General features: G+C 33.3%; 2 protein-coding genes across 2 annotated transcripts; both read right to left on the bottom strand.

Annotated features, from left to right (window-relative positions):
• Positions 1-527: 527 nt before the first annotated feature.
• On the bottom strand, positions 528-8,493 carry LOC114749287 (putative ABC transporter B family member 8). Its single transcript, XM_028937778.1, is given in 10 exon segments — positions 528-1,082; positions 1,085-1,143; positions 1,391-1,806; positions 2,012-3,283; positions 3,370-3,549; positions 3,635-4,175; positions 6,501-6,958; positions 7,499-7,677; positions 8,057-8,111; positions 8,245-8,493. Coding segments are annotated over 10 exon segments (3,675 nt in total). The 5' UTR covers positions 8,470-8,493; the 3' UTR covers positions 528-792.
• A 7,353-nt stretch (positions 8,494-15,846) lies between these two features.
• LOC114749294 (senescence/dehydration-associated protein At4g35985, chloroplastic) lies at positions 15,847-20,015 on the bottom strand. Its single transcript, XM_028937787.1, has 5 exons — positions 19,424-20,015; positions 17,702-17,835; positions 17,459-17,625; positions 17,256-17,340; positions 15,847-16,195 (listed from the first exon to the last, which is right to left on the bottom strand). Exons 1-5 carry the CDS (start codon positions 20,003-20,005, stop codon positions 16,027-16,029), a joined length of 1,137 nt encoding a protein of 378 aa, XP_028793620.1. The 5' UTR covers positions 20,006-20,015; the 3' UTR covers positions 15,847-16,026.
• Positions 20,016-21,005: the final 990 nt, after the last annotated feature.

Raw genomic sequence — 21,005 nt, 5'->3', positions numbered from 1 at the left:
AATTGCAAGTCTTTACTGTTTCATACCCACAACTCCCTTCTGAAAATTATGTTCAAGCTTTTTTACCACTTCCTGTAATTGTGAAAATAGTTTAACCATTCCTGTAACCTAAGTTTTAAAACTTTAATCTACTCAAAAATATACTTATACTACTTTGTTTTACTGTGAAAAGATTTCTAAAGATCTTAAAACTATGCAAACACCCACTTAATCCCTACAGTCTGTTGACATTTCGAACATTTTAGACTTTGCCATTTTTTAAATTATTAATGGAAAATTAGTTTCATTTTATATTTTATTTTTATTAAAATTAAAAATATTATAGTTTCTAGAATAAGCTTAAATGATATTTGGAAATGTTCAATTTTATTTTGTAGGATCAAAGAAGTACTAATATAGATACATGTATCATATAAGGTTCAAATCTGCAATTTCATCTGAATGTGACGGGTAGCATTGCCACTAAGAAAACTTGCTAATGACTATTTTGTGCAATTTATAAAATAAAGATGACTTCAGAAATAACATTAGAAAACTTTATATTATATATACCTCACCAGATCAAACTGCCTTACAAATATTACTATTTTTCTTTTCTTGTTAAAAAGATCACTACTTTTGATTTCAACCTGGACCCATACTACATCTTCATACATCTGTTCTAGGCTTCTAGCCCACTTATAATACATATATTGGGGTAGAAAGCATACTAAGCTGAAAAAGAGAGCCTCAAGCTCAATATCATGGAGCCTATTAAGCCCAATAGACAAAGCCATCAGCAAACCATGAAACTTAAGATTGATGGCTAGCAAGGTTGAAGAAAGCGCCTTTCTTGTGCCAAAGCTGTGAATAGGTTCCTTGTTCAAGAACCTTGCCGTCTGAAACATAGGCAATGGATTGAAGCTCCTTAATGGTGTTAAGTCTGTGTGCCACCACGATGGTAGTTCTACCCACCATTATTCTATCAAGTGCTTCTTGTACCACTTGTTCTGATTCAACGTCTAAGGCACTGGTTGCTTCATCTAGCAGAAGTATTGTTGGGTTTCTAATTATGGCTCTTGCAATTGCTATTCTCTGCTTTGCCCTCCTGATAGTTGTACTCCTCTTTCTCCACATTCTGTTTCATACCCATCTTTCAGTGACCTGCATTATAAACACAGAATTTTGTTACTTGTGTCAAAGGTTCAGTGTTAATTTATTATGTTTAAGCTATATTATATACAACCCTCTAAAATTTAAGTTATATAAATAACCTTTTAAACAGTGGAACAATGGAATAATTGATGGCATGAGGGTATTTGCACAAACTTGAAAGTTTAAGGAGTTTTATAAAGTTCTGGATAATTTTCTATGATTTAGTTTTATATTAAGTATAAAGTAGAGAACTTACGAAATGAAGTCATGAGCATTAGCAGCTCTTGCAGCTTCCACAACTTCACCTTCTGTTGCTTCTTGCTTTCCAAATAAGATGTTGTCTCGTATGCTTCCTGAGTAGATTACAGGTTCTTGGCTAACCAGTGCTGTGTGTTTCCTGTACCACTGAATGTCTAGTTCTCTTATGTCTATACCGTCCACTTTGATAGACCCTCTCTGAACATCATAGAATCTCTGAATTAAAGCTATCACTGTTGATTTTCCACTCCCACTTTTCCCTACTACTCCTATGCTTGTTCCTGACTTCACCTCCAAGCAAAATTTTCTCAGTATTGGAGTCCCTGGCCTGCTTGGGTAAGCAAAATCAACATCTTTCATCTCTATCTTTCCTCTTATTTTGATCAATTTGCACCCATTAATGACATTCCCACCCTAATCAAACAACAATTACAATATATGGTGTTAGGCTACATGCAAGTTAAGAAAAAGCAATATCAAGATATAAGATGGTATTTCAGTTTTGTGACAGCTTTATATTTATAGGCTTGTCTTGTAAGATAAATTCTTCGCATTCGCTCAAGTTAGGTCAATTGGTTGGTTATCTGAGAAAGATTAAAAAAATGATAATCTCAATTACCTTTGGGATTAATGATTGTCTATCGAGAATCGCAAAAACAGATGCCACTGCTGCTGAACCCTTGGCAAGATCAGAAGTCATGCTTCCAGCTTCAGCTATGACTTTGCCTGTGCTCACCAATACAAAAAATGTCTTGAACACATCCCCCGCTGATATTTCTCCTTTCTTAACTAATGTCCCACCATACCAGAAATCCAAAGCCCATGACATGAAAGTTAGGCACTGAGCCGAACCCATTCCAATCCCGGCTAGCCAAGACTTCTTTCTGGCTTCCTTCCTTGGTGCCTCTTGAGCTTCATCAAATAGTTGTACAACTTTCTTGTTGCTTCCAAAGGAAATTACAATTTTATGATTATAAACAGCTTCTACTGCAATTTGTGTGCTATGATTCTGAGCCTTGGCAAAATTAGTTGAAAGTGTGGAGAGCAACACTTTTCTTGTATAGAAACAAAGTATTGTCAGTGGTTGTACAGCTATCATAACAAGTGCAAGCTTCCAAGCCACAATAAGCCCTATGATCATTGCAATTGTTACAGCAGAAGTGGTTTGAACCATTAAAGAGACGCGATCCGCAACGAGTGACTTCACCATGGAAGCCTCATTGCTCAACCTTGAACATAAGGCCCCACTAGAGTTTCGTTCCTCATCAAACCAGGCAGTTTCAAAGGTTAAGATCTTTTCTAGCATTTGTAATCTGACCCTCTTTGTTAATTTCTCTCCCATATGGGCAAAATTATAGTGTTGGAAGAGATTGAGAATTATAGAAGCAAGGGATAATGAAGAGAAAATAAAGGAATAAGTTCTAATCCTATGACGCATTTCCTCATGGCTTTCAACAAAAAATGCAGAAATCATACCCCCAATGGTTAAGGCATATATGGGTTGAATTGAGCCAAAGGCTACAGCTGAGAGGCTTCCAACCAGACCTTGTTTCCATTCAGGAGCATTCAGAGAAAGAAGACGTGGTAAAGAAGGTGGAGGGTGAGACTCAAGTGGTGGGGTAGCATCAGGCAATGGTGATTTTGGGAAAATTGAAGGGCTTGACCTTGCAGTACTTGGTCTACCAGCACTGCTTCTTGCTACAGAAGAAATAATCTGGTCCGGGTTCTGCAAATGTTCATCACAACTGAATTGCAACTTTGCTAGTTTAGCATAGTGCCCATCTTCGCTGTTGAGGAGTTCATTGTGAGTTCCTATTTCGATGATGCAGCCACAATTGACAACTGCTATGAGGTCTGCATTTCTAACTGTTGATAGCTTGTGAGAAACAACCTGATCATGTTTACAAGGTGTTAGACAAGACAAGTACAGACGAAACAGCCACCGTTTTAAGCCAATTAGATGTTACTTGTACCTACCAAAGTGGTCCTTCCCATGGAGGCCTGATCAAGTGCATTCTGAACTAGTAGTTCTGATTCAGAATCAAGAGCACTAGTTGCTTCATCAAGAAGGAGAATCACAGGATTCTTAATGATGGCTCTTGCAATAGCTATTCTCTGCTTTTGTCCACCTGATAGAAGAGCCCCTCTTTCTCCAATCTGGTTTACGTTCAATAAATTAAATTAAGTCACTATAATTCTGCAGATTTAACAGGCAGTTATTATGTAGTGCATTTTCACTTACTTTAGTTTCATAACCTTCAGGAAGCTGCCTGATGAAGTTATGAGCATTGGCAGCCATGGCTGCAGCAATTACTTCCTCCATTGTAGCATCTGGCTTACCAAACATAATATTCTCCTTTATTGAAGTCCCAAATAGTGCTGGCTCTTGACTCACAAGTCCCATTTTTCCTCTTATCCATTTCAATTGTAGGCTTCTTATGTCTACACCATCAACCTTCACAAAACCTTCATCTGCATCATAAAATCTCTGTACTAATCCTATTGCTGTGGATTTACCACTCCCACTTGCACCAACAAGAGCCACAGTTGTGCCAGCTTCAACTGTGAGATTGAAATCCTTAAGAACAATTGTATCTGGACGTGAGGGGTAGGTGAATTTCACATGCTCAAACTCTAACTTGCCAGTTATGCAATCTAACACAAGTCCTCTTGTGTCTTCACTATCAATTGTTGGTATTCTGTCAATCATATCAAATAATCTTGATGCTGCAACAGATGCTTCTGTGAAGTGCTTAAGGTCAGGAAGTGCAACTCCAAGTGATCTGCAATATTTTGAAATAATTATTGTTAAAATTATGTACATAGATTGAGAAAACTATTAAGTAGTCGAAGTTGTAGCAAATTCTAATGGTATTTGACTATAATATGTGTATTTATCAGAAAACACTTGGACTTTATCAATAGTTATTTCCATTAATGAAGGGTAAAATGCTGTTCAATTATTCTGAAATAAAATCAAAATTCTTAAGTGACAGTTATTTCAAAACAGGAGTGTATTTCACCTACTAGCATTACAAAGAATATGAGAGCTACCTTAATGCTCATGTAATGCCTAAAAGTGAAGATATATAGCTAAAAATCACATTGATGTTATGCTGTCAAAGTATGTTATGATTTGATACTAATTAATGAGACACTTTTGTTACGTAACTAGCTAAAATTGATTGAACTAGCTTTACTTTGACCTTCCTCACCACCATTTATATTTATGTCCTTTCTCTGGCCTGTCTCAAACAAGTAATATCAATTTTTAAGCTTAAGCTACGTATCTGTATCTCCTATTTCTCCTAAATCTTTCGTTGTTGAGTCATATTCATCAAACATGGGAGAAGTTGGTTAAAGTTCTTTTGAGATTAATTAATTAATTGCTCTATTTCTCAACTAGAAGTTCTGATTAATTACAGGGTTTACCACCATTTGCAGGACCATCATCATTAATGTTCAAGAAGCCGGCAGAAGATTAAAACAAGCAATGCAATATAATCAACTTTTGGAGCCTCTAAATGAAATAAAGCACTTTACTTTAATCACTAGAGATAGTTATTATCCAAAACTTAAGTATTAAAGAACCACAAATTGAAAGTCAATATCATTCAAATTTAAAAACTTAATAAAGCAGCTTTGGATATTCTTTTACAAGTATATACATAAAAAGTTGTTTCATGACTCTTTATACTTAATTTTCTTCTGAAAAATTTCGTGTTGAAAGGACAGGCCGGTTCAATAATTATAAACTATCATTGTACTCTATGAACACGTATGGTATCCTTTTTCTTTTTAAATCTAGCCACCCCTTGCTTTCCTTGAGAAAGCTTTGAGAGAGAACTTTGGTGAAAGAAGAGTATTATTTCCAGAAAAGTTAGATTCCGATCAGCTTCCTTCTCTTAAACTTAATTTCTACATTGTATAATTTGTACTGGAGACTGCCAAACATGTGTTTGTTGTGCATTCTCAAAGTTACATCATAATATTCAGTACTAATAGCAGGAAAATGTGTATGTGTGCGTGTGTGTATGTGTGGATCATAATAAATGCAGATAAGCAACTTAAATTTATTTAAAGTGCACATACATAAACGAAAGCCATACATATAAAGATCCGCGCAACTGCTAAAGTTAACTCTAGTGAGTTCTGATTTTAGGTTTTCAAATTCCACATAAAAAGGGGGCAAAAAGAAAAAAATTACACCCGTAAGATGAATAATAATTCTATGCACTGTTCTTCTCCCATTTCAGCTTGTGACTTTAAGGGAAGAAAAGAATAACGATAACTATTAAACTATGATGAATTTGGATTGGGTTTGTGCCTCTAATTTGCCTCCCCTCTAATGTCGTTTATAATGTCCAACCTCCCAAACTTTTTTTTCCCCCATGTTTCTTTTGATCATTACATTTTACATAAAATAAATGACATTTTGATATTTTATAGTAATAAAATGTTGCAATATTCATTTTTTTAATGATTTTTCAAAGAACAAATACTCTAAAATTGTGCAGTTTTGATTTATAAAATTGCACCATTTCATCACCATATGTAGATATCAAAATTTCATTCATTTTACATAAAATATAATAAGGAAAAGGAAAAAAAATATTTGGGAGGTTGGGGTATTACCAATACATCAAAGGATGCACATTAGAGGACCCAACCCCGATTTTGAATCTCTAGAGTTTGAAATGGTGAAGTTGGAATATGAATGCTGCTGCAACTTTTAGTACATCTTCTTTACATCCTCTCACAAAAAACACTTTACAATAATTTAAAGAAAAAAAAAGAGTTAAAGATCAAATCACTATGACACCAAAATTTGCTGCAGAGATTTAAAATCCTCTTGAAATATTTGTAGAGTTCTAAGAAAAAAGAAGAAAAAGATAGGGGATTAATTCTTTGTGCCATTCTCTTTGTAAGGTCTACAAAACAGAAAACGTTACCATTAAGAGCTCCAACTAGAAGATCCTTCAAAAAAGGCATTAATTCTATCAAATTTAACTGATAGCCAAATGATGAAGAAGACAACTAGGAGATTAAAGATATACATATCTATATATATAGAGAGAGGAGATAGAAGAAGAAGAAAAGTCACGTACAGCCCACTCATGATGAAGGAAATTCCCGCTGCATAAATCCTTCCTCCACTTTCACCCTTGTACATAACCAAACGACTTCCATACCAAGCCAGAAACGCCCATATAGCAAAGGACAAGCCAGTGCTTCCCACAGCCAAACCTTTGGCTATGCCTTGTTTGATTCCAAGCCTTGAGATTCTGTCAAGTATTGCAGAATATCTCTCCATGATTCTTGTCTCTGCTGTGAACGAATAAACAGTCTTTATAGAGCTTAAAGCCTGCTCTACAATGGCGTTTGCCTTGCCATACTCTTTGTGGGACTTGTTTGACAAGTAGATTAGGTATTTCCCATAAAGCATTCCCGGTATTATCAGAAGAAGCAGTGTTGGATAGGATACTATGGCCAGTCTCCATGAGAAGTACGTTGAGAAGGCGATCCCTGAGATGAATGATGATGAATGCATCAAAAATAGAGGCACCTGCCAAAAAAAAATTAAAATATATCAGTTTGTATCAGGGGCCAGAAAACCACATATATGGAGAAAACCTTTTTTTTTTTTGGTCATGAGTTTTCTATATATACAAGAAGTAGAGGGTTTTCTTTAATGATGTACTTTTTAATTTAATGCTATATTGGATTTCTTAAAAGTTATTCTATATATGTTATACTTTCATTCGGAAACTAATAGTTGATAATAAGAAGTCCAAAAAAAAAAAAAATCTGATCAAGTTTTTTCAACCTACATATTAATAAATATATTCTGAACTATTTCCATACTGTTTAAGTTGGGTTGTCCTAATATACAAAAAGCTAACAGGCTAATATAGTCAGTCTTCAAAGCTTCTCCACATTCGGACCAAGAAAAAGCTTCTCCAACATCTTCTACCACATCGCCTTCCTTTGAAACCCTAACTATGATTAAGCTTTGAAACTAGCTATTTAACTTGAGCTCAAAATATTGATTATATTCTACATATTTGCAGGACTAAAAACTAGCTAAAAAAGAACCCACTGCAACCTTTTCACTGAGAAGTTCTTGGAAGTGAGAAGTATCCTTTGATATGCTGTTTATGATGTCTGAAGTAGTTGCTTCTTGTGAATTGAAGAATCCCACTTCTTGTCTCAGCACGGCTTCCAAATACTTGTACCGAATTCTCAACACCTGCCTCTCGCTTGTTTTGCTCCAGCAATACCCTTCTGCAAAAAGCATGAATATAAATCAGTACAGTTTACTAAATATGAGTGTTTCTATATATTTGGTTCAAAATCAAATTTTGAGAAGTTTTAGCCATTTCTCTTAGATCACAGTACATCCCCATTACTCAGATGTAGGTGATTTATTGTCTCTCGTTTCTCTTAACTCTTCCTATTTTGCTTTTCAAAAAACTGGGGATTTAAGTTTAGGGTTTCTTACAGCATCACTTTATTGTTCATCAAAACAGGTAAAAGTGAAGATGCCCACTACCATATGATACCTAGTACTGGAGCTAATTAGCTATGTTAAAACGTTTGTCACGTTTGTATCAAAAAAGTAAAGCAGATATAAAAACAGAAAAAGAAGAAACATTGGATTTACCCATGAAGGCTAACGCCATGACTGCTAATCCCAAGTACACAAAATATAAGCTGCACTGTAAACAATGAATTTCAAGTTAAAAAAGAAGGAGAAAAGGTTAGAGAGAGATGAATAGTAGGAAAGAGGAAGAATATCTGGGAAAAAGTGAAGACTACAGACTGATATATAGTCAACCTTTAGAGACTGACCTTCTCAACCTCGGCCATGGAAAAATTCCCACCATTAGTTTGTTTTTGAGTATTCCCATAACCTAAGCTGTTCATGATGCGGCTAGCAAACACAAGCAAAACGTTTGTGGACATGCCGTCTCCTATTGCTCCCAAAGCACCCAACAACATAAGCATTACATCAGTCCACTCAGCATATCTGAATATTTCAAGTATTGAACCTCTCTCTTTCTTGTTCATCATCATCTTCTTCTCTCTATCTTTTTCTGGGAAACTCATTTTGCTTCTCTAATGGGAAAAGCCAACGTAAAAGCAATATGTAGAGAGAAAGAAAGAAAGAGCAAGAGATCTGATGAACTATGAAAAGACTTGTTAAGGGAGCTCAACGCTTATATTTGTGTGTGTGTTTGAATATGCAGACATATAGAAATGCTGAGTGGTATATTCCTTGTTATGAAGCACACCCAGTGAATATATGTGACAAAGCTGTGTGAAAAGACCATTGTGGGGTTGTTAAATATATGATTTTGCATTTAATTAGTTGTTTCTGCCAGTGGCATGAGATCTGATATAACCTTGTTTGTCTAGTTTTGGACAAAGATGAATGTGACCCTGCTCCAATTTGCCATTATAGTACTTGCTCCTTCTTTTGTTTTTATTATTTTATTAGTCTGATGAGAGGTTGCTTTGTCCATTGTCGGTTTCTGGCCAGCTCCTTATTCATCATCATCAAGTTCCATTGTTTCCTTTAGGACCCCCCTTTTAAATTTTAAATTAGCCTAGTGGGGTATATAACTATAGTTAATTAATATGGTTCAAAAACAGGCACCCCAGATCAATTTTCTCTTGGGGTATAAGCATATATAACTCCTGCAAAAAGCCACTACATGCTACAAATTTTAATAAAGAAAAAAAAGATTCTAAGACAGAATGCATGTAAATATTGTATCATTAGTTAGAAAGTGCAGTGTAATTCAGAATAACATATCATAAGCTTGAACTTATTGCTCATGAATATATAGCTAGCACAACTTATTAGAGTTTTTATGTTATACTCCTCGGGTCCTAAATATAAAACCCTTATACTAGTGTGTATAAAGGTCTTCTATTTAGGACCGGAGGAGTATATAGCTAGATTTCAGAAATTTTACATTAAACCTCGTATTAGTTACTTTACCATTACTCACACTTTGTGTCTGATCTGATAAATATTTTGATCTTCTAATGATTTAATCATTAGGTATGTATGTTATGAAATTTAAAAAAAGAAAAGAAAAGAAAAGAAAAGGAAGAAAAAGAATATCAAAAGAAAGCATTACTGAGTTCTCAGAGTCAACAATAATTATTTGTGCCACCATTAAAATATAGACGCCTTTCTTACGTAGATAATGTTAATATTTGTAAAGGTTTTCGAAATATATATTATATATATGTCACAGCACAACATTTGAAAATGGAGACCATCAAGATGATATATAAAATATCATATAATGGCCATCAATTTTGTTTGTTTACGTGCAATCTCAAGATTCGCCAGAAAGAGAGTCTATGTTTCTCAGAAGTAGAGATGAAGGACGATATAATATATTATATATTAGCTGTAAGTTTTGGACCTCCTCTCTAAATAAACATATATGTGCGTATAACTGTGTGTGTGTGTCCATTTTTTCTGATGATAATGAAGATATGTTAGTTCAATATTTATTCTTTATTGTGTTAATGTTAAACCAACTCATATCAGCATCGAGCTTAGCTTGTTTATCTTCACAATTGCTTGACGAATATAATTTGATCTGTAGCCATCATGATCAATTTTAAGCACTTATCGAACTTGTCTTTGTGTAATGTCACAAAAGAGAAGGAAGATCTTGTAAAGAACTTAGTTTTGTGGATCCAAATTGATCCTCAAATATTCCATCTATTGTTGATTGCTTGACTACCAGTCTAATAGAAAATAATAGAACTATTCTCCACGAGATACGTGATTAACTTTTTTTAATTAAACCAAATAATTAATTGGTCAGTTTAGCACAATCTAGGTAGAAGCTAGGACTTTTTTCGTTTTCCATCTTTTATTTAATCAATATACGCCAAGATTTTGGCAGATTTTCCGATAGGCAGCAGATTTTTGAGACTCTTTTATTTCAAAATCAAAAGTTTTATATTATTACACAAGCTTCGTATATGACACCCGATGAATTTCTAAAACGTTATTTAAAGCCTTATATTTTGGGAGTATAATTAAAGAATAATATATGATTTTTGTGTTGTGGGAAGGTTTAGGGAAGACCCATTAAGTTTGAATATAATGCTTTGCTGGTACAAGAATACAAGATCAAGTTCCAGACCTGTCATGAAAGCTGAATCAAATGTCGAGCACATTAATTCAAATTAGCCTTGGGAGTTTTAAATATAACGACCTCCAAGTGGGGAATCCAAAAATGGTCATTTGAAATGTCTGAATTACTATGAAGTTTTGAGAGCTATTCTAAAACCAGGTTTTTGTGAAATTATCTAATTGCTTTCATGTGAAAAAAATCCCATGCCATTCGCAGCCAGAGCTCCCATTTGATCCTACCACCCTTTGGTTTCCGAAAAAATATATAATCATTAAGCTACTAAAATTTCTAAATAATACATATAGTGCAAAATATTATAAGATAACTGCCAAGTTTTAAGAGATATATGAAATGACAAGGGAATAACAACTTTTGTATGTTAACAAAACATTCAAACTAGTGACAAGTTGTGCATTTGCTTAGACAAGTTTAAGGAAGAACATATATTTAATAAATGAAAAGAACAGCCAAGTGAATAATAACTTTCGTTTAACAGATGAAGAGAATAGTTTAGCTAGTGACAAGTTATTATATTTGATGGCAAAAAAAAGCTAGTGACAAGTTTTTTGCATATGTATATTAATAAATCTATGTAGAGACCTGCATGTAAATGATAAGAACAGTTAAGTGAATAACATTTGTCACTTAGCAAATAACAAAAACTTAATTAATTACATGTTATTTTTGTGTATTTACAAGTTTAAGTAAGGACTAGCGTATGAATAACAATATATAATAGTTAAGTGATGATTAACTTCTACATATATAGCAAATGACGAGAAACAGTTAACCATTGACAGGTTTGGAACCACTTGGTATGCTCTTCATCATCTAATGTAGTAACTACATATTTTAAGCTTGCCTCTTAGAAAGGATTATATATAATGGCAAAACATTAATTGATTGATTAATACATGATTTAAAGTTGTAACTATAGTGGTATAGGGCTGTTAATTGGTAAATATTTTTTTCTTAAAAACAATTTTAATGTGCATGTGCAGTTTGGCATATATATATATATATATATGGGTGTTTGTGTGTGTAGTACATACACAACATGTATAAATTATATATTGGTATAAGTTAGCCCACACAAATTACAAGGAAACCAAAGAACTAAAGAAGAGCACCATCCGTTATTTTCGGCTTAAAGATATATTATTGCTTTAAATATTTTATAATTAAGTGGCTTTTCAGAGGTTAATTAGGTCCGAATTGCAAATTGCATTAGCTCACCAAAAAAAAAAACAAACAAATAACAAAAAAGCAAAAGAATAATCAAAGGGACCATCACCACTGAGTGGAGCATTTAAAAAGAATATATAAATATACAAATATGATACATCTTTAATCAAACCCTAGAATTGTCTGGAATTTCCAGGTTCTGCCTTCTCACTTTCAACTTAACCAAATCTCTCTCTCTCCCCCTGTATGCTTTGTTATTTTCGTATTGACTCCTCATAAAAAGTTGTTCCTCATGATGCCCATATAGATATACTTATTTTTAGGGCACATACATATGAAACATGTGCTAAGTTTGCATATAATCATTAATTATAGAGCATGGGGGCATGCCAAATCTATAAAGTGGGTTATTTTATACAGATGCGTGTATGTGTGTTTAGCCAGGGTGACTAAACGAGGCCAAATTAATTGAATATAATTAGTCTGATATATAATAAAATTTAGAGAGTACATTTGATTTGGATAGTGGGTTTGAACAATGGGTTAGTTAAAATAGCTTAGTACAATAATGAGAGAATGACTTAAACAGCTTTATATTTAGTTATTGGTTTGGTATGGTTGTCTTTGATTGACTATAATAAAACAGCTTTTATCATAAATCAAATTGAATTAGTCTTTCAGGTTAAAAATACAAGTAATATATTTTAGAAGGTTTTTTAAAATCTAAAACATAAGTTACTTTTAGGTAATGTCTAGTTTTTTTTTTTTTTTTTTTAATGTTCTGTCATTGATTGTAATTAAGAAGTGAGAGACAGTTAAATGTCAGTATTTTGTGGGGAAAATGTTCAGCCTCGTGAGAATAAATACTTTTAATGGAATTATTTTGATTTTAAATATATGTCAGTTTTAATTAACTGCATTATTTAAATGATTTTTAAATAAGAAATAAAGTAGCATTCAATATCCTAAAATTATTTTTTAGTTGCATTTAAAACTTTAATCTTATTTATGATGCATATTTTTCTGATGCTTTTAACACTTCAATCTTAGTGCGTCCTAGACTGAAATAAGATAATGACACTGCATTGGAAGATAACATTAAGAGATGATGGTGTACCAAGAAAATAACATTAGAATTAATGCCGGATATACCATAAATAATATTAGGATGTTGAATGCTACTAGAAAATAGCATTAGACTATTGAATGCTACATTATCTAAAAAAAATTCTGAATTTAAAAAGTACCAATCTTAGAAAGTTGGAAATAGAAATAACCTTCTAGCTAGCAATAATGGAAAGCATTGTAATTTCTTATCCTTTTGACAAATTTAACAAGTTAATTAACCAATTTTTGACACAATTTTTTTTTATATGTACGAAGTTAGGTTAACGTGATTTACATTGGAGGAATTCAGTAAGCTGACAGTGGGATTACTTTTACACTCTCTTAAGTCCTCAGAAACTTTTGACTCTGGTATTCTTTTGAAATGTTATTTCACTGTTAAGTGTTCATTATGATTAAAAAGCAAGAATATATCTATATATTTATTTTTATATATTGAAAGTGACTTTGATGGTGGCCTGAGAAAAGCATGATTAAGATGTTTCACTCAGTTGAGGCCACACAGACGTACAAATTAAAGCATGCATATTTGACAAGGACATTAATTAACTTCCCTCCTCATTAATTAATTAATTAATTGAGTTATATATATTTATATGGAGATTAGTGCAATAAAACTACCATAATTTTATTAGTATAATGCAGGAAATTTGTTAGCTATGTTCATATTGCTTTATAGGTATACATATTCCTTTGTGATCAATCAACTTTCCAACAAAAGGACAAAACCAAGAATTATACGATTTAACTTTCATTGTTGTGCAAAGTTGTCCACAAACACTGAACAAAAATTAAGGGCTATATTATAAGAGATTAAGTAGTAGCAGCCACGGATAGAATTAAAATAATTAAATGAAAATGATTAGACCACTTAATAATTGTTTTATCTTCGTCATCTCAGCAAGCTATAAGCTGTGACTGTGAAATGTCATTTCTAGATATTCACTCAAATGATGAATTGGCTTTTCTTTTTGTCAGATTATTATATGAGAGAGATGCACCAAGAATCATTAAAATGCAGAGGAAGTCGTATATCCAACATTAGTGGCTTTTCTTCTCATCACTCAGGGAATAATGCTTCTAATTAAGCTCGCAATTTCTTTTTTGTGATGCATCTAGTTGGCTCTTATCTTGCTGGAAGAAACTAAGCTCAAAGATCTTTATTTGATTTATAGCAGGAACGAAGAGAGAGAGAGAGAGAGGGATCCTTTTTTTATAGACACAAGTATTTTCCTATTGTAGGTAATCATGTTCGAAACACTGTCACGCACTAAATATTGACATTTTTCTCAATAGAAATTTGAATATTGATTCACTATGTTATAAAGAACTAACATTTTCGATTAGACTCAACCCTTTTTGATAGAGGGAAACCTAAGGAGGTGGCTTGTTATTAAAGCTTACAAACGCATAAGGTCCATGCATATAGTTATTTAGAGGTGAAAAAACGAGCCGGGGCTGAAGGGTGTGGTCTAAAAAGCTTGCTTACCCTAATCTAGTTGGCTCTTTTCTTCCTTGAGTAAACCAAGTTCAAAGACCCCCCGGGGGGGGGGGTGGGGGAGCTTCTTCCTACCAAAGAAGCTCACAAATGGATGAGGTCCATGTACTATGATTATTAACACGTCTGCAAACCAAATTGCGAATATACGGAGTGGCAGGCCTGAACGAAATACGGGGAAAAGAAGATTTGAAGGATTCTAAAGATTTAGATTTTAGAATATATGTTACTCCTTCCAGTCCTAAATATAAAATCCATTTTATAGTATAAATTATACTACAAAATAGCTTTTATATTTAGAACGAGAAGAGTATTTTAGTTCTGGTAACATTTGAATTTTTTAAGGATATCGTGATCTGATCTTTCTTATTATTTCAGAAACCATTCTTTAACATCCACGGAATTTAGTGGCAAGAAGGTTCTCAAACGTACCAAATTCAGAGTCAAACCATATCGATCTTGTCCCAATAATGTTTCATTACTACCACAAAAAACCAAAAAAAAAAAGAAGAAGAAGTCATGTTAACGTGCGTATGATAATCTCAATTTAACTAAATCTATGAGGCGCTTTAAAAAAACTATAAGGTGCTTAAATATCTCAAATGCAGCAATGAAAAAGTATTCAGCACCTAAAATTTTTTTTGGCCTCTTATATGTCTTAAAAGTTTTATTTCGTATTATTTCTGCTATGAACCATTACATACTATTAAGTTTGACCGTTAAATGCATCGGTTAAACCACATAATTTAACAGCTAAGTATAATGGTGGATAACAACAAGAGTATTTTTGTTACGAAAATAAACTTTTAGAGTATATAAGAGTCAAAAATTGTTTGCGTCTCATGAAACCATCTCATGTGCATCGGCCTTGCCATGAAAATAAATCCCACCTATTTGACTAAAAGCCATGTAAGATTTTCTCTTATTTATTTCCTATGTCCTAATACAGTTCCAAAATTTGGGGAAACTCTTTCCAAAGATTCAAAATTTGCTAACTAAGCCAGTTTGCAGATAGATATATGCAGTCAACTTAATTTTAAATATATTTATTTTAAATAAAATACTTTTTTTTGCCTATCATTTTTATATTATGATAAGCAACTGATATAATCTTTCAAATTTATGCAGATAAATTTGAATTCCATAACAATAATTTCGAACATAATATGTCACTTATAATATATTCTTTTAACTCACACACTCACACACACACACACACACTAAGTAGCTTAAAGGCACGTTATTCACTCTGCAGATGTGATTTTCATTAAGTCCATGAATGCTCAACTTGGAGGCTTCAAGTTTGGGTGCTTTTTTTTTTTCCTTGGTGGCGGCAAAAGAGCACTATATTGATTTTTGATAACCGATGTTTACATAAAGACGGCGATTGATTAAGGTATAGCAAATTTATATTATATGCACATCACAATAATAAATTAAAAGAAAATTTAAAAAAAAAAAACCAAGAAAGAAAGCTTTTAAAAGAGGTGAGATATATAAAGCAAACCATGACATTCACAGAACCAAACAAGATATTCATCAACCAGTTTCTCCAACAAGAATAACATGAGAGGGCTTCCCATTACTTTATGGGAGAAGAGAGCTGGAAATGAATAATACAGTTTCTTGTTACTAAATTCACCAAATTTGGGATGATCAGTATTTGAGAGACGCGTTCTTGGCTGCATTTTTAAGCACGCCAGTTTTAACAGAAGAAGCTGGATTTATGGCCTTTCGTATCTTAAAAACGTTCCATGCAGTGTTAGCAGCATGTCCTGCAGTTGCAAGCACATGCTCTGTAGCTTCCCCTGCATTTTCTCCAAACCTGTTCATCAAGCATCCAAAATCATCTCATATTTAAATTTGTTGTATGTCTTAATTCTGAATGTAGAAACTTGTTAAAGTATTTGTTTTAGGTGTTTGGATTATGTTTGTATCTTTTACAGTGTACAAGGCATATGAGAAATTTTGTCTTGACTTGTGGGAAGATGTTTCTGAGCAGCTCATCCAAACAACTTAAATTCATTTTGTTGTCTCGCAAATTCATGATTGTCATCGCACATGCTAAAAAGAGTTTTCATTGATGAGAATAGCTTCTAATATAAATGATTAAATTAGGTATTTTAGAAAAACTAATGTGCATTTATTACATATAACTAATTTAATTCATTTTCTTAATCTCTGTAAATTAGCTATCTAACTTCTATATTATAAATTAGAGGAAGTAGAGTTTAAGGAAATTTCATGACTTTTAATTACTCTTTCAGTCTTTAATGTAAGAACTACTTAACTACTGCCTTTAGTCCTACTTATAAGATCTTGTTAAAGACCTTGTTTATAGTCTACAAACAAGGTCTTATAATCAGAACCGGAGGCAGTAGTTTGAGTAGAGTATGAAAGCTAAGTAAATTACTTAATTCTAACATGTGATATGATCTCTTTAAAATACCCTTATGTAACATTAAATTATATCACTCTGGTTCTTAATATGAATCACTTGTAACACATTCTCACATACCAAGGAATACATCAAAATGAATTTTTTTCCCAATTTTATCCTTATTAAAATTTTTTCTCTCTACAATTATCAATCATTCCCATATTTCTCCATTCTTTCTCTCTTTTCAATAAAAAATAAATAAGGGTAAAATTAAAAAAACAAGCATCACATATAGTACAAGTGACTTATATCTAGAATTAAAATTTCCTCATAATAGCGACTTATATTTAGGATTGGAGTGGTATTGCTATTTATAAGTTAGATGAATAGATGAATTTGTTTGAGAAAGAATAATAAATATGAGAGACAAAATAAATTAAGATCTTATATTTATTATCAAAACTAACTTTCTAACCAGTTCATATATTTCAGACCAGAGGGCTACCTGTTGGTGACGCTTCTAGTTACAGCGTGGGAGGTTGCAGTAAGCGTCTGTTTCTCAGCAGCTTCAGCTGCATCAAGAACCTTGTCTGTGACATGGAAACAACATTGTAATGAACAACACACAACGTTACAAACCTTGAATATAATAATGAATCTTCCATCAATCCAAACTTAGGTCTCATTAATGAGATTATATTGACTTACTGACTGCATCAAGAGAAGCCAAGAGCACCTCCCCAGGAAGCATCTTCAAGAAAGCCTGTCCTGGTTTTGATCTCACAACGGGTCCCATCACTGATCCACTCACTATTCCAACTCCATTCACCAATGACTTGCTTAACTTCTCTGTCATCTTCGACACATTCCTCACCCTACATTACAACATTTTCATCAGATTCTGCCCACTATATATGTAATGTATCAGTTATATCAGTTACTTTTGGGTACCGTTTAAGATTCTGGTTCACTTGGTTCTTGTTCGTGGAACCAGAACTAGTGTAGCCCCTACTATCTCTGCGCATGAAACCATTGTTGTTCTGTTCAGCGCCACTTTTTAGGATTGTTTCTCCTCCTTTCTGGATCTGCTTTTCCCCCACTAATTTTAGATCAAACTTCAACAAACATACTTACCATAACACAGATATGGAGCAACCAAAAAAAAAAAAAAAGGCTGTTGGGACAATTATATATACACATGTTTTGGAGGCACTGAAATTAATATCATCAAATATGGGGCCATAAACACACATTTTTCTTTCTGTAATAAAACAGGGTAGTTAAAACTGTATTATTGGTTATTGAATTGATCAAAATAGTGGTTCAAGAACTAGTAGTTCAACCAGAGTTACTTACCCTAGTCATGATTAAAATATACAAAAATATTTATATATAAAGCTGAAAAGAATAATATTTAAATATAAAAGATATTAACACACAAGTAAATAGAACATTTATACACAAACTAAATATAAGCCAATGAAATAGAATTACTGAAGCATAAATATAATGGATGATTGGTTTTTTTCCTTGTATTTTTTAACCCAAAATGATGTTAGTAAGGAGAGAAAAAATATAAAACCTAATCCATTCAATCTGTCAAAACTCTTGATCAGACTAGTTAACAAACTAATTTGATCTAAGTGACCAACCAAGGTTGAGCTTTCATACATGCATAATACACATATCATACAGCTTAGAGCTTTTAGCTCACGTGACCATACACTTCCTTTCATAGAGGATGCTCTGGGTTATATACCTCATGCTGTCAAAATAATGAAAATAGAGGTAAGTTGGTCCCTTCCCTATAGGGAGGGGGTGTTAAATTGCCTAAATATATAGGGTAAAAGTGTCACACATATTCCTTCCCGTTCGTGATATAAGTCGCTTTGAGAAAAATAGCTTGGTAAAAAACTATAGTCACCTGAAGAATAATTAATTTTTATTTCTTAATTTTGTCTCTACAATTAATATTTAAATATAACTTTATTTTTCTCTCTTCTTTACTACCTCATTTAATATTAATAAAATTGAAAAAAAGTAATTTAAAACATATTTAATGAACTAAATTGACTAATATTACGAATCAGGGAGTACAATGATTAGTTAGGAGGCAAAAAGTCTTTGTAGGGCCATTTGTCCCTTCTAGCTATAATACCCGCCCTGCTATTGCATACAGCTAACATTTTTCTTTCTGCCTTCTTTTTCCCCTTGGCAACAAACACACACACTAAAAGTCAATTATCATCTTTATAACTTAATAAAAGACCTAATTAATTAATTTAGAGTTAAGAAAATTAATTAAATTAGTTATTTATAATAAATAAGTGTTATTTTTCATAAAATACTCCTGTTAATCATATGTATTAGCTAAAACTATCATTTAATAAAACATTCAACACGTGACTATTACAAAGACTACTTTATAAAAAAATAGATAAATATAAAAGACAAAATGAATTAAAATTTTATATTTAGTATCAAATTAAAAGTTAAGCTATGTCTTATGTTAAGTATAGGAGGCAGCTGTTACCTTACATTAAGATATCACGTTTACATTTATCATCAGCATCAAAGCATTAAGTTTTACATTTGAGGTTTTAAAAAGTGATGTTATCTAATGCAGGGGATAATGAAAATGGGTAAATGAATAATGAAGTAGAGAAGACAAACCTGGTTGGTATAGGCATTGCTACACATGAAGATACCTCTCACAATTTGACCAGTACCGCCGGCGATTGCCTTTGCCAGAAAATGGTTATAATCATCAACCCTCGGAGCAAACTCCTTCCAATCAATATCATTCTTCCTACTGCTCGATTTCAGTCCGGAGAAGCAAGCATGGTCCTTCAAGAACGAATCCAAATACCCCAAGTTCCCAATACTCTGTTCTGAGAACGTCACGCCATAGCTCAGAGGCTCGCCGTCTTTTACGGCCAGCGAGAAGAGGTAGTTCACCGCAGTGAGCTTCACCACCGGCTCGTCCTTCGTCAACGGCCATTGAAGGTCGCCGCCGAGGATTCTTACGATTGTGGCCAGTGACTCGTTATCGTCGACGACTCTGACGATTTCGAAGTGGCCTTGTGCCAGTTCGATGGCTTCGCCGTCGTCCATGAGATGAACTCTGCATCCTGGGAATTCGAACAGAACTTCTTGCCGGAGATTTCTGGGTTGTGGTGGTGGTCCTGATGAGTATTCTTGAAAAGAGGTCGCCATGGGAGGCTGAGTTCTTGAGCCCCGGAAACAGCAACCCATGTCTCCGTCTCCCTGTGATTATGTTTGCTTCCGTTGGGGACCGCAAGTTTTGGAATATTAATGAAGATAAAGGCAAGCAAGATGAAGAAAAGGTGATATGTTTTTCTTTTCTCTTGTTCGCTTTATTCTGTTCCTGATATAAACTAGTGTTACATATCCAAGGGGATGAGACTTTCGGTTTCGGTGGAATATCGAAGTTAAAATCAAAAGCATTAACATGTAGGATTCGTCCAAAATAATTTATAAGTAGTTTTTTAATCATAATTTACAGAATATGAGATAAATATATTAAAAGAATTTTATCTCATTTTACGTGAAACATGTTTATAAATAATTTCAACCGTGAAAGCAAACAGGACCTTAAGAAGTGTTTGGATATTCTCATAAGTGCTTTTAGGGCACTTTTTTGTAAATTAAAACAAATTCTTTTATATATTTATTTTTGTATACTATAAAATTAATTTTTATCTTTTTTTGTTGAAAAGCGTGCAAGTGGAATTATATGGGAAACAGCATATTTTGGTGTGAAACGAGGACTTTTGTGGTTTTTGATGCTTATAGGTGTATGGTATTGAGATTTTCCCGCGACATTTTCTGTTCATTTGAGATTATTTGGGACAGGGGAATCTGTACTGGTGTGGGAGATGCCTTTTGCGAGGTTCTAATGGATGTTAGTTGCCATAACCACCACTCTTTAGCGTGGTGGATGTGAAATTGAAGATTTTGCGGAATCTAGTTCTGATTGCAAATGGATGATGCTCTTAATTTTCTTTTTTATGAAGAATGCTTTTCTTCTAGCGTAGGAGAAGGATAAGCATCATATAATTCATATTTCCTTCCTCCGGTTGTTGATATAAGCTAGCTGGAATGTTAGGTTTAATTTTAAATGCTACCCCGGTCCTAATTATAAGAGCTAGTTGATTCATTTGAGGAAATTAAAAAAAGAAGTTAAGTTAGTTATTTGTAACAAATATATGTTGTCTTTTCTAAAATATTTTTA

Source organism: Neltuma alba, unplaced genomic scaffold, assembly GCF_004799145.2.
Source record: "Neltuma alba isolate B1F8T4 unplaced genomic scaffold, ASM479914v2 tig00006009_pilon, whole genome shotgun sequence".
In the NCBI taxonomy this organism is placed as follows: Eukaryota; Viridiplantae; Streptophyta; class Magnoliopsida; order Fabales; family Fabaceae; genus Neltuma; species Neltuma alba.
The sequence above is the reverse complement of the archived record's forward strand: the minus strand, read 5'-3'. Positions and strand labels throughout refer to the sequence as shown.